This window comes from Eubalaena glacialis, chromosome 6 (genome assembly GCF_028564815.1).
Source record: "Eubalaena glacialis isolate mEubGla1 chromosome 6, mEubGla1.1.hap2.+ XY, whole genome shotgun sequence".
Classification (NCBI taxonomy): Eukaryota; Metazoa; Chordata; class Mammalia; order Artiodactyla; family Balaenidae; genus Eubalaena; species Eubalaena glacialis.
Window position 1 is genome coordinate 67,511,695 of NC_083721.1, and position 14,247 is coordinate 67,525,941.

At 42.6% G+C, this 14,247-nt stretch overlaps 1 protein-coding gene across 1 annotated transcript in view; it reads right to left on the minus strand.

The window, feature by feature from the left end:
• Positions 1 to 4,041: 4,041 nt before the first annotated feature.
• The window catches only part of FSTL1 (follistatin like 1), a 50,288-nt gene continuing 40,082 nt past the window's right edge, over positions 4,042 to 14,247 (minus strand). The window contains exons 7-11 of the mRNA XM_061194208.1: positions 12,810 to 12,928; positions 11,386 to 11,498; positions 10,952 to 11,062; positions 9,951 to 10,027; positions 4,042 to 6,676 (exon numbers count right to left, since the gene is read on the minus strand). Of these exons, the coding sequence (XP_061050191.1) occupies positions 6,632 to 6,676; positions 9,951 to 10,027; positions 10,952 to 11,062; positions 11,386 to 11,498; positions 12,810 to 12,928 (465 nt within the window). The 3' untranslated portion in view covers positions 4,042 to 6,631. The remainder of the gene's footprint in view (positions 6,677 to 9,950; positions 10,028 to 10,951; positions 11,063 to 11,385; positions 11,499 to 12,809; positions 12,929 to 14,247) is intronic.

Below are 14,247 nucleotides of genomic sequence, written 5' to 3' on the forward strand. Positions count from 1 at the left end.
AAAGTAGAATGAGTATGAGAGGGACCCGGGTTTGAATCCTGACTCTGTTCTTTGCGAATTGTGTGGTATTACATAAATTCCTTAAACTTTACAAACTGTCTGTTCCTTATCTGTAAAATATCTTTTTCACAAAGTCATTGTGAGAATTATAAGAATGTATAATAGATGAAAATAATTGGTGATAATTTGACATTTACACAGCACTTTCTATGTGCCAGAGACTATTTGAAAAAAATTATATACATTAGCTCATTGAATCCTCGGAAAAAGAACAAAATGAGGTAGGTACTATTGTTATGCCACTTTAAAGAGGAAACTGAGGGACTCCCCTGGTGGTCCAGTGGTAAAGAATCTGCCTGCCAATGCAGGGGAGGTGGGTTCGATCCCTGGTCAGGGAACTAAGATCCCATGCCACGGGGCAACTAAGCCCGTGTGCCACAACTACTGAGCCCACGCTCCTCAACTAGAGAGCCTGTGTACTGCAAACTACAGAGCCCACGCTCCACAGCTACAGAGCCAACGCACCCTGAAGCCCGCACGCCACAACTAGAGAGAGAAAACCCGCACGCCACAACTAGAGAGAGAAAACCCGCACGCCACAACTAGAGAGAGAAAACCCGCACGCCACAACTAGAGAGAGAAAACCCGCACGCCACAACTCGAGAGAAGAGTGTGTGCCGTAATGAAGAACCTGTGTGCCGCAACAAAAGATCCCGCATGCCTCAATGAATATCCCACGTGCCGCAACTAAGACCCGATGCAGCCAAAAAAATTTTTTTAATAAATAAATAAATAAACAAACAAACAAATAAATAAATAAACAGGAAACTGAGACACAGAGAGATTAAATAACTCCTGGAATATAAAGGGCAGGGGCAGAACCAGGATATAAACTGAGGAAGCCTGGTTGTTAAACATTACATTATATCGTCTCTCAGTAAGTTATCAGTCACAATAAGAACAATCTTATGATACAGATAAATTAGAAAGAAGTTGAAACATGCAACTAAGAATGGCATTTATGAAAGACAAAGAATATATAAAGTTATAAATATTACTGGCTGCCAGCTTTAACTATGGAGTCTAGTGGAAGGATTTTGGAGCAAGCATTTTGTTTTCAGTTGTCACTGCTCCTTGGAAAATGACAAATTCTGCTAACTTATATAATTTAAAATGAGGCAAGGCACTAGAAGGATAAAGTCCCTTCTCTTTTGGCGGCAGAAATTTCCTTTTAATTATGTTTCATCCTCTTGACAATTTTATACAGGTTTCCTGGTTAAATATTTTATTCTTATCCATTAACAATCTTGCCTCTTATTTTCCTGGCAATACATTCTTTTTACAGACCCTAACACTGTCAAGTTTCCTAAGTTTCTTATCTGACCACATCAGGTCAGTTAAGACCTGTGCATTCCAGTGATCATGATCAGGGTGCATTTCCTGTTCCTTTCTCCTAAATTCATTTAACCCGTTTTCCAGCAAGTTGTGTTACTCCGTTCCATACATACATGGTGTTTCCTTCTCAGTTTTGACCTCCCTATAGAATCCATGGTACCATTTCCCATCTGAACTCTCTACATCCTATGTTTTCATCTATGAATCCAACCCATTGTACCATTTTTCTAACTGTGTACACTTTTTGTTAACGATGCCATGAGGAAGCAGGAGAAATACACATACTAGAGTTTCTCAAAGGGTTCTCTGTCTTTATTATGGACCTTCCCAACTCAACATTTTCTTTTCTTTTTTTCCCTCACTTGATATATTCTCCATAGACCATCTTGTCTACACAAAGGAACACTATCTCCATACTGTCTATTCCAAGATCTTTATCTCCGGCCCAGATCTCTTCCAAAACCTTCCTATCCAACTACTCATAAGATATCTCCAAACTCAGATTCAACCTGTGAAAAACTGAATTCATCATCTCCCATTCTTTCCTCCTTTCCCCAGCCAACTGGTTTCTCCTGCTCTCTTACCAACCCTAGAAAATGGCACCATTATCTACCAAGTCATCCAAGCTGGAACCTTAGGGTCATTCATGACCATTACCTCCTCCTTAACTCCCATAGCTAGTCATTAGCCAGCTCTTGTCAATGTTACCTCATTAACCTTCTATTAATCCCCACTGCCATTATCTTAAAATTCAAGTCACCATTATTTCTCACCTCATTCCTGAAGTAGCCTTCTATCTGGTCCACTACTGCCAGATCTTGCCACCCTCATGACAAAGGGCTAATAATAATATATGAAGAACTATTATAAACCAGTAAGAAAAGGCCAACAACCAACAGAAAATGAACAAAGGGAATGAAAGAAAAGAACAAGGACCAATAATTCATGGAAAGATGCTCAATCTCACATAAGGAATAATAAAATAAATTAATTAAAAATAAGGCAATGAGTTATCATTTTTCCTCTGTTAGAAACCCCAAAGTTTGAAGACACAGTGCTTGCAAACATTTGGGAAAATAGACATGCTCAGTGTATGTACTTTTGGTGCAATTCTAAGTAAATGCATGCAACCTCTTTGAAGGACAAGTGGCAATTATAAGCGAATTTATAAGTGTACACACCCTCTAAGAGGATGAATTTTTTTCACTGTATTCTCTTTGATACAATTTGAATTTTTTATTTTACCATATGCATGTATTAGTTTATCAATAAGAAATGTGTTAAGTAATTTTTAAAAGTGAACTCCTATTGGCAGGAAGACCTCTCATTCAGACAGCAACATGAAACTTCCTAGTTACTTCATGAATCAGCCTTCAGAAGCAGTAGCCCAGGGTTTACGTTCTTCATGTCTTCCACCTATGCTACATTTACCCCAGGGCTCTGAGGGCATCTGCTTAGATCTACTCATTCAATAGACTTTTTTTACTCCCTCCTCCCCCTTATTTCAGAAGTAATTTAAGAGGACTGATGGGGACTTGACACAGGCACTCCAAAACTAAAGTTAATCACAGTAATTTGTTCTAATTTACAGAGCTCATAATGTTACATTTTGATTATAGGAAACTTAACCTTCTAAATTATGCTTCTTTCAGGCTATTTTAATTCATTTTCATTTCCTGAACACATGCATACTGTAATAGCAGGAGAAGTGCTCCCAGAGCATGGTAGAAGGTTGGGAGAGGCCAGCCAGCATTTAAAAGTGGTTGTGGACAAGGTACCCTTCAAATTGGGTTTAAGAATTCTGAGAATGAAAGTTTAAAGAATCAAACGGTGATTAATGAGATCAGTAATTTGTAGCAATAACACAACCAGAGATGACATTTTAATATCTGATTAGCATTTGAATACTCCAAATCCAATTAAGGTGACCTGGCTATAATTTTAGAGAAGCAAGACTTCTACACATTATGACTAAAATTAAGAAAGCTTAATCCAACTGTAATGAGCTCTCTTGGAAGACAGAATTAATTATTGCTGGTGGGGAGTACATGATATCTGTAAGAATCACTTGGAAAGGGAGATGGAGAACTAGTATTGGTCATGTGTCTCCAAGATAGAGCAAAACAGAGGGTCTTAACTAGCCAACATTCAGTCCACTTGGAAATGTTTACCCCTATGGTATACACGTGTATCTGGTAAACAGCCACTAAGATTATCCTATCAGATCTTCGCATGCTCCCTGTGCCACCTTCCCAGGTTTGTTTGGCTTCTCATACAGGTTTACCCGCAGCCAGCCTCACCCGATGCCATTCAGTCTCATAAGATCCATGGCAGTTTTAGGAGTCATTTAGTTTAACCTCTACCCAATACTGTTCCCTGACTTCTCATTACTTCCTACCCAGACCCACCACTGGTGATTCTTTTAAATAAACTTGTTCTATCAGTCCTTGAGTAAACCTTTCCCCCTGCAGCTGTAGTCCCAAGATTAGGATAAACTTTTCAGGCCTCTTTTAAGCCTCCTGAAACTCAAATCTACTTTCATGAGGTAAATGGTTAACGTTCTTGCAACTTTATTTGGCCTCAATTGGGGGAAAGAAAACAATACAATTATTATTTTAATTTCTTTATTTATCAATAGTATCCAAAAAAAAAAAAAAAAAAAGAATCAAGAGTTAACAAAAAACAAGTTAAATGCAATAAGGAAGCCTACTAAATACAAATACATTTCACAAATACACAGGCAACAGAAACCTGTCCAAATTGCTTCTTGGAATTTGACTGTTTAAAAACACAAGTATAAAGGGAAGACATTCAGACTGGTCCACATGGGCTTATTAGCAGGTGGAGGAGCCCTGCTTTCCAAAAGCAGTGATGGAGTCCAGAGTCATGGCATGTAAGAAGGTTTCCATGGACACTGAATCTTAACAGATGCTGTAATATGTTTATAAAAACCATACACACACAGAGAAAGCCCAAGGATGCTTGCAGTCTAAGCCCTGTGCTTTTAGAGAGCTGGAGGAACTGAACCCAATTTAATCCTGTTTATTTGCTCCATGCAAAGCTTCATGCAAGACTCCCCAGACTAGGCTATTTAGCAGCTTTCCGTGAATGATTGTCAGATCACATGATCCTATGGTGCAGACAGTAGCTTCCCTACTTACAGGAGGAATGCAGATTTTGCTCTTGGGAATTCAATGTTGCAGGGTAGGGTCGTCTTGGATAGCAACCACTGACCTAAATGTAACTGGTGAGGAGACATTCTGCCTTCTTGCTTTAAACAGACTGGTACTCCTGCCCTCTCTTCCATAGTGTCCAAGGGCTGGCAAATCTTGATCAAGGCGTGCTGTTGGGAGTTCTCCAAGGCACTTTGACAGGGACGTGCATTTCAGACCACACAAGTTGGGTTGGAAGACAGCTTTTAAGTGGGATGATTTACAAAAGCTCAGAATTCTAAACAAAGTGGAATGTTTTCAAAGGAGAAAAAGGAAACCTGTTTAGAAGGAATTCCATTTTCAGCACAACTGTCTCAGAGTTGCCTGTGCAGTATAGCCTACGACATTTCCCTTTGGTGGTCTGTAATCTGCTTTCTGAAAATGAGATCTTATGTCAAGTTTTTAATTTTGTTATTCCAAATGCATCCTAAACATGGTATTGAGTGGGGTTAATTATCACAGAGGCCAAAAGACACAGGAATGACTGACTTCTCCCCAATCACAGTTTTAAGATTCAATGTCCATTTTTTCCCTCTCGAAATGTGAAACCTTCTTTCATCCTCATCTCTAAAGGGAAAGCCATTTCTGTTCCCAAGAAGGTTAAAGGTGAAATGCAAAAGTGAAGACAAAGTGAAGTGGTTCTCTTTCCCACTCTCTTCCTGGGCAGGCTTAACCAGAAGGCTCTACATCACAGCACAACCCGTGGGGCCATTCAGACCGAGGTCAGATTTGGTCAGCTTGTTGTTGGCTGTCTGACTCTTATATAACAACAAGGTTTCATTTATCTTAAGGAGAAGGAGGAAAATCACATTGTCTCCTTCTGGACCAATGATCAGAACCACAGAATTTACAATTTCTCAAGTCAAAAGTTTAATGCATTCCTACCTGCTGAGGAAACTGAGGCCCAGAAATAGGAAGAGACAGGGACTGAGTCACTCTCCTAGTTAGTGGAGGATCAATGAGCATATTGATAGGCTGGGACATCGAAGCCTTGCTTAGCTGCACTGGTCTCAATCCTTTGGAATACTGATTTGCATGGATCTATCAGAATGAATGAAAACAAATTAGCTTTTTGGATCTTACAAGCTTTGTATGGAGACACTTCTCCTGGCTTCTGTCTGAGGTACTCCCTGCTCCTCTGGCAGACTGCTGACCCACTGGAAGCCAGGGGGCAAACTCTGGGCTGCATCTAGTATTTGGCAGGGTTGGGGGGAGTCCGGGTGATAGCAGTCCCTGCACAAGGAAGAACCCCAAACTCTCCCACCTCTGAAATGGCAGGACTAATGAAAAATAATTACAAAAGCTTAATTTCTAGTCAAGAAAATAAAATATTAAACAACAACAACAATAATATAATGATAATAACTGAAGAATGAAATCAACTTGCCAAAAAAGTTTACAGAAAAATAGCACCTTTGGTAAAAAGTATTTTAAAAATTTGGTTAGGTCTCTAAGGGGCTCAAAGTCTACAAGTATCTGCACCCTCCCAGACACTGGGTAACTAGCAGAATGGCCGTGTATCTAGAGCCAGTGGCTGGGGCCATGAGGAGAAGCACAGATGCTAGAGGTCTGTTATGCTGATGGCAGCAGGAAGGGCTGGAAGCCGAATGCAGTCTTCTCCACCGAGCTTCCCAAAGCCCTCCTCTGGGGACAGCCTGCTAAGCTCCTTCTCACTGCCTGCACCCCCTGCAGCACGTTCACAGCTGTGGTAGGCTCAGAAGTGTTCCAGATCTGGGTACGCTCTCCCAACACCGATGCAGTTTCCTAGCTTGCCTCCAGCCCCCGAGCACCATTTACAGTTTCTCTCAAAGTACTCCTAGAAATGAAGGCTATGGCCCTTCCCCTCCTAGCCAGCCACCCCCATTTCCTTTATTGCAAAACAAATAGACAAAATAAAACTCATTGCTATACAAGCAAATACTGGTGATGTGGCGATTGTAGCAGACACTTGCATATACTGGACTCAGCGCTGAAGTGGAAGAGAAGGTGCCAGGCTCTGGACACCTTTCCCAGATGCCTCTTCATTAGATCTCTTTGGTGCTCACTCTCTTGGTCTTTTCAGCTGTTTCCTTTGAGAAGCAAGAGAAAATAAGCGTTATGAAATAAAAAAAAAAATTATTGGCATTTATCTAGTCTTCAAGACTTTACATAGCATTGATAGATACATGCTTATGCTGAGTTCTGTTTACTTGTCTATCTCCTCTGTGGATGATGAACAACTTGAGGACAAGGCTCATGTCTTACTCATGACACGGCTGTATAGGGGCTGTTGCTAAATTAAGAGCTGACCCCATTTAAACTCCTATGAAACAATAACGTCAGACATTATTATATTCATTTTAAAAATGAAGAAAAGGATGCTAAATGGAGGTGCTACAAAATGTTCTGAATCCAAGTTGGGAGAAGCATTAAGAGCAACAGGCTCGGGGCTTCCCTGGTGGTGCAGTGGTTAAGAATCCATCTGCCAACTCAGGGGACACGGGTTTGAGCCCTGGTCCAGGAAGATCCCACATGCTGTGGAGCAACTAAGCCCATGAGCCACTACTGAGCCCACGTGCCACAACTACTGAGGCCCATGCTCTGCAACAAGAGAAGCCACTGCAATGAGAAGCCCTGAGAAGCCTGCGCACCGCAATGAAGAGTAGCCCTCGCTCACTGCAACTAGAGAAAGCCCGCGGGCAGCAACGAAGACCTAATGCAGCCCAAAAAACAAACACACAAACAAAAAAAAAAAAAAAAAAGAGCAACAGGCTCTGGAGGCAGATTGCCTGAGCTTGAATCATGGCCGTGTGACTTTTTGGGGGACTTTGGGCATATTATGAAATCTTCTGTGTCTCAATGTCTTCAACTACAAAATTAGTACTACCTCTTATAACAGTGGCCCATTTCTCCAAAGAAGACATTCTTACTTATAGCCAAAAAGCACATGAGAAGATGCTCAATATCTTTAGTCATTAGGGAAATGAAAATCAAAACTACAATGAGATGCCACTTCACACCCACTAGGATGGCTAATAAAAAATAACACCAATGACAAATGTTGGTGAGTTTGTGGAGAAATTGGAATACTGCTGGTGAGGATATAAAATGGTACAGTCACTTTGGAAAATGGTCTGGAAGTTCCTCAAAAGATTAAACACAAAGTTTCCATATGATCCAGCAAATCTCACTCCTAGGTATATACCCAAGAGAACTGAAAACATAAGTCCACACAGAAACTTGTAGAAGAATGTTCATAGCAGTATTGTTTATCATAGCCAAAAAGTAGAAACAGCCTAAATATACATCAACTGATGAACGGATATACAAAATGTAGTATATCCACACCATGAAATGTTATTTCGCCATAAAAAGGAACGAAGTCCTGATTCATGCTACAACAAGGATAAACCTTGAAAACGTTAAACTAAATGAAAAAAGTCAGACAGAAAATGCCATATATCATATGATTCCATTTATATGTGTCCATAATAGGCAAATCTATAGAAACAGAAAGTAGATTAGTGGCTGCCAGGGGCTGGGGGAGGAGAGAATATAAGTGACTTCAAATGGGTATAGGATTTCTTTTCGGGAAGATGAAAATGCTCTGGAATTAGACAGTGGTGATGGTTGACAATCTTGTGAATATATTAAAAACCATTGGATTGTATACTTTAAAAGGGTGAGTTCTATGGTATGTGAATTACATCTCAATAAAAAAATTAAATAGGGAATAAAAAACAACAGTGTCTGGCATCTAGTACACACTGTCGGTGCCCCATCCATAGCCCGTGCCTTATAACGTTTCAGTACACTGGCCTGGCTTCTTACTGCCAGCAGCTGCATCTCTTTGCCTGAGGCTTTCTCTTGCTGCTGGAGCCTGCTCTGCCCACACATGCTGACAGGGCAGAAGTGCCAGGGAATTCATGTTTGCTGGTGGCTGCTCTCAGCCAATGGCTGATGGGAGTTCATACAGGCATAGCCCAGCTCCCTGCTCCCTTGTAACTATTCCTGGAGTTCTGCAACAGGACTAAGCCCCACTTGCTCCCAGTGGTAATATGCCTGGATACACACTCTTTATTGTTTCCTTCCCTTCCTGGGCTCTCTTCCCAACTCCCCTTCTGGCGTTTCCTGGGACTGCCTCCCAAATAAACTATTTGTACTTGAGTCCTTGCCTTAGCGTCTGCTTCCGAGGCAACTCACATAAAACAGAGACGCTAAAAAATGTTAGCTATTATAATTCACTCCCCACTGTCTACTCTGATCATTTCTCCACCCTAGATGAAAGGAATTCCTATTAAGTTCTTTTTGCTTTTAAGGGTTTATACTCATCTGGAGGCTCAAGGCTGCTGAAATATGGAAAAACAAAGGGCTAGGAGCTTCTGCATTTGTTTAAAAAAATGACATGAGGTTTCTACACTATCAGTGACAATAATGACAATGCATATGAAAAACCATCAATAAATATGAGCATTTATTATTAATACCAATAATTCTTGATTTTCAAGTCAAATATTTCATCTCAATAGTTCTTGTGACCATTATATTCCTTAAAAACTTATATGTCAGAGAGAAGGCCTGTATTACCAGACCCAGTTTACAGACAGATGATTCAAGGAGCAACATCCTCTGTTAAAACTACAGGTAAACCAGTGGAAAGACAGGCCTAGAAGTCCAGCATATCCATGTTTTCTCCCTAGGCCCTCAGAAAAATGTCAGTGGATCACTATTCTGCTAAGAACCTTTTCCCCAAGAAGGCCTTCAACTTAATGACATAGAACCCAAACAGAATTCTGATTTATTATCTTCTCAAGTCTCTAGGAAGCAGAATCTCTAAATTTCCAGGCTATATTCTAGCTAGCTTGGCATTTAACTTAAATCCTTTCTGCTGCGGTCCAAATCCACTAATTTCATGCTCACTGAGAGCCAACTATACACCAGACCCTGTGCTAAATGCAGGGCTACAGTGGTGAGCAAGTCATAGAGCCTGCCCTCAATGGCCTCATAGTCTTTGGGTCTGGGCACTGGTTGTGAAAAGAAATAGGAGGCGTTTTTAGACTATGCTCATTTGCAAACCACTTCCAACTCATTTGCAACCCACCACTCAGCCGATTCTAACTTATAAAGCAATTTACCAAGTTGTAACCTACATCTGTTGGGGCATACTGGCCCCACAAGGACTCCGTCAGGGAGCTATATGTATCATGGTTTGCGTAATACAGGTATACAGGTATATCGTTCGGGACCTATTGTATGGGACAGAGCACATCTCCTTGGTCACCTGGGGAGTTAGGCAGTGTCTGAGTGGTGGAAGGGCCTGGTGGCAACAGGGATACCTGAACCAGCATGGAGGCTGCAACTCACCTGGTGCTTTTGGAGCTCCTCAACATATCTGGTCATTTCCTCCTCTGTATGGGTCTGGGCCCCCTTCTGATTCTTTCCTGTAAGAAGAACCAAGGCTCAGAGCAGTGGTGGCTGAGGTAGGCCAGTTAGGGATCCCACTAATATCTACCTTTTAGGCTCTCAATTTCATTTCCCATTTAACATATGGAAGGCGAGGTGAATTACCCACATTTCTCTAACTATAAAGTGTCCCAGTGCAATGGACACCTCCAAAGTAATGTGCGTGGGTAGTAAGTGACTGGGCCAGGGCTCAAATCCAGGCCAAGGGGAGAGGGATGGAGCTGGGGTTCTAGAAGACTTTTCTGAAACACCCCTTTGTAGAAGGGTGATAGTGGTGATGCTGGCTTGTGCACGGCCCCCTCCTCCCCAAACTCTCCCTGACATCTCTATCTCCCAACCCACCCTGCCCATGTCTCAACTATCTCAATTTTCTCTTTTTTTGGGGACCCAATGCTGTTAATTCAAACATGTCTATGAACATGCCTCCTTTTCCTGCTTGGCATGGATGGCAAGCAAGAGTCATTTTGTCTTCCAACCACCTAAGTCTTTGACATATAGGATTTCCTAAGCTGTCATAAGGATTAAGTGGGTTAATATGTAAAGTGCTTAGAAGAAATGCATGTAGTTCTCACTCTTATGCATTTGCTTTCTTTATTATTATTACCATTCTAATCTCTTATCAACATTTGATCTTGTCCTGGGTCTCAAATCTCTCTTGTTCCAAACCTCTGGAGTGACTTTCCAGCATAATGCATCTGGCATAAGTGCTTTGCCCTCAATGCTGCGCCCTGAGAGCTCTGACATTACAAGCATGAGCCAGTCTCTTGCTCCCCAGGTTCCCTGCTGGGACCCAGCCACTGCACTCTTCCCCAGCATCCCCACCCTGACTTCTCTCATGGTGATTTCACGAAGGAAGCTGTCTCCGTGCCGTCCCTTCCTTCTGCGTGAGGCGCACAGCTCACCGTCACAGGTCATGGCTGTGCAGACCCAGTTTCCACAGGCACACACACAGCGATTACAGTCCACCTCGGTCTCAGCTCCATCGGCATATGTCTCGTCCTCCAGAGCACACTCTGTGGGACCAGAAATAACAGGCAAGAGTTTAGGGCGAGGGTGGAACAGGACGTCTTGGCTATAGTCTGTGCATGTTACCCCTTTCCCAGACGAGACCTGCTTGTCCCTCAGAGGCACCATATCTGAGCAAACGCCACCATCAACCCAATGATTTTTGGACCTGAATCTCAGCTCGGAGATGCTGGGCTGGGGCCCAGTCTAGAATCGTGGAAGGGAATTTTCTTAGTAAGCTCTGGAGAGTTCCACGATCCCCTCTATCTTGGCCCCCTCTAAATGCCCCCACTCCCTACAACCCCCTCCCTATTTCTTAGGTTAGGCATACTCTTCTCTGGAGGGTTGAAGGCTGGATTGAGACACTTGAGGAACTCTTGGAAGCTGAGTTTCCAGTCAGCATTTTCATCAGACAGTTCAATGAGAGCATCGACACAGAGTCCTCTGAAACGAAACACAGGAGAAACGTGTCAGCAAGACCTCAGCTTCAGTCCCGAAGAAAGGAATTAAGCGTCAGGATTACACAGACCTAGGCCTCCGCAGGCGGCCAAGGGGACTATTTAAAGAACGTTTCTACACTGACCTCCCACAACCATTATGCGTCCCGACTCCTGTAAGCATCCAACCTTTAGTTTATTATATGGGATGTCAGATCACTCAAGCTGTTCAAATGATATGCCCAAGATGACTAAAGTTTCCTGGATGGTTTTGTCCTCTTGGATTGGCAAATGTTTCACCACCTGCATACCTTCCACTAGCAGTTGCCTTTCCCCATGCTATACGTGTCAAGTCAACCCAACTAGAAAAATCTGGTAGGAACAGATGCTATGAAATGCATGTGTGGTTTGAAAGAACATGAGTTGAAGCCAGCATCACCACTATTACCCTTCTGCAAAGAGATCTTTCAGAAAAGTTTTCTAGAACTCCAGCTCCCTCCATCTCCCCTTGGTCTGGATTTGAGTGCTGGCTCAACCACTTACAACCCAAATGGCCTTGGGCTAGTTATTCAACCTTCCCGCACCTGTTTTCTCATCTGTAAAACGGGAACGAGGAGCCCTCCTTCACTGGGATATTATGAGGATCAGATGTTGAACTTGTAAAATATTACCTCATTTCAGGTTATCAAAATAAGAAGGATTTACAGATATTATACTTTAAGGTCATGGGCTATTATTAGGAAAGAATCCTAGAATCTGGGCTTCATGCTTTGAAGTCTTTTGAACAAATAGGTGCTTTTCCTATTTTTAATTCTTACCAGTATACTGGAACCACACCGGAAGTTTCTTAGGGGTTAATTTTTATTAATATTTACTCTGGAATAATACCAGAAAAGGAGAGGAACGTGCTTACATTTGTAACAATTAGAGTTCTCTACATGAAATAGCACTGATAATCTTAAAATCAAAACTAAAGCTATTTTAGACCTATCGTTAAATAGAACATTAAAGTAATTCCTTAAGAAAATTAACCATTAAAACATCACCCACGACACTCAGAAATAACTTTGGTCTGATGTGATCATTTATTTTAAAATTACATTCTTCCATTCCTTGCAATTTCTGGCCAAAAACAGTAACTACTTGATCAGATATCATAACGTTCACAGAAGAGACCAGGACAGAATCCCTATTTTGCTTTTTACTTCACATTGACTTTGACACTGGTGGCTCCTTTGCAGGTAGGAAGGGGTTCAAATCCCTTCTCTTATCCAGCCTTCCCTCGTGGACCTCTCCCTTACCCCCTCACTCCACTCACCTAAGCAGCTTGTTGCTCCCCTGGTCTGCATAGGTGGTGATGTTGATGGCGGTTTCATTTTGCTCCACAAATTTCAAAAATTCGCTGGAGTCCAAGCGAGAGTCACCATTATCAAAGTTCTAGAAAGGGGACGAAGTGATCTTTCAGGAACGTTTTGTAAAACCCCAGTTCTATCATTCCCCCATTCAGCTTGACCCATCTCTGGTTCATCTTGTTCTTGACACGGTCCAACCCTGTTCTGCCCTTCGAGCAAAAAAGGTTGGAAGCCCTGGGGCACCCAGAGAAGGAAGGCACCTGTGCCCCAAGATGAGAGAGTCAAAGTGTCTGGGCAGAGGTCACTGAGGGCCTTTCAATCCTAGACCCTGCTCAGGATGGCAGCCTGCACCTAGGCCTGCACTGTCCAAGGAGCCTGGGGGTGCTTAAGAGGTCTCTGTAGCCCCATCCCTGACCCTGTTCCAGACATTCTTGAATTCACTCCACCACTCCATGTTCTCAAACCCTGATGATCATGGAACAAACTTGTGAATCAGAAACTGTGTCGGAGCCCAGGATGTGTATTTCTAACAAGCTGCTTGGGAACAATGATGCAGGTGACCCTTAGAGCTCACTTTGGGAACCACAGGACCATTTCTTGTTGCTTGATTTCCAGCCTCCCTGGCCTGCTCTCAGTGCTTACTTCTCACACTGGTACACCTAGCTGACCTCATCAGCGAGAAGTCAAAGGCAAAGGCCCCTGCATGTTATCTGCATCGATAACCTGTCCGTGGAGGTGGTGCAAGCCCCCTACCCCTCCTCCCTGTGCTGCAGGCTACACTGTAGACGGTACAGCCTGTCCTTATGACCCAGCTCACACCCCATGAGCACAAGGCAAGGGTGTAGTGAGCTCCGTACTGTCCTCCCTTTGGCAAGATGCTAAACTGAGACCTTAGCCATCTGGCACAATTCAGGATGGCCAGGCCCTAGCTGCAGGAGGAGGGTGGCAATTTCAAAGCTCTGATCAAAGTCCAAGTTGGATACTGCTGCTCTCCTAAATAGTTCTAGTGGAAAAAATTTTTTTTTCAAAATTCTTTCCCTAGGCTGCCTCATATTGCTACCCTGGGAAATAATCAGCATCCCCATGTTACTTTCAAAGTGGCTCCCAGACTGTGGAAGGGATTCTGGAAGAAAAGTCTGACTAGGTTTCCAGGTAGAAGGGAAAGATACAGCTACTGACTTTCCTTGCATGACTGTCATGTGTCATGTGCATTCCACTCTAAGGTTGTAAATCTTTCCGTGGTATGTATGAAACAACTCTTTAGGCCCTTGCTTAATCCGTGGTATGTATGAAACAACTCTTTAGGCCCTTGCTTAATCCCTAGTTATCATTGTCATCCTAATTCCTAGGAAAAGGTCTCAGATCTCTGGTCACTATACTTATACCCTGGCTCCAATTTCAGCC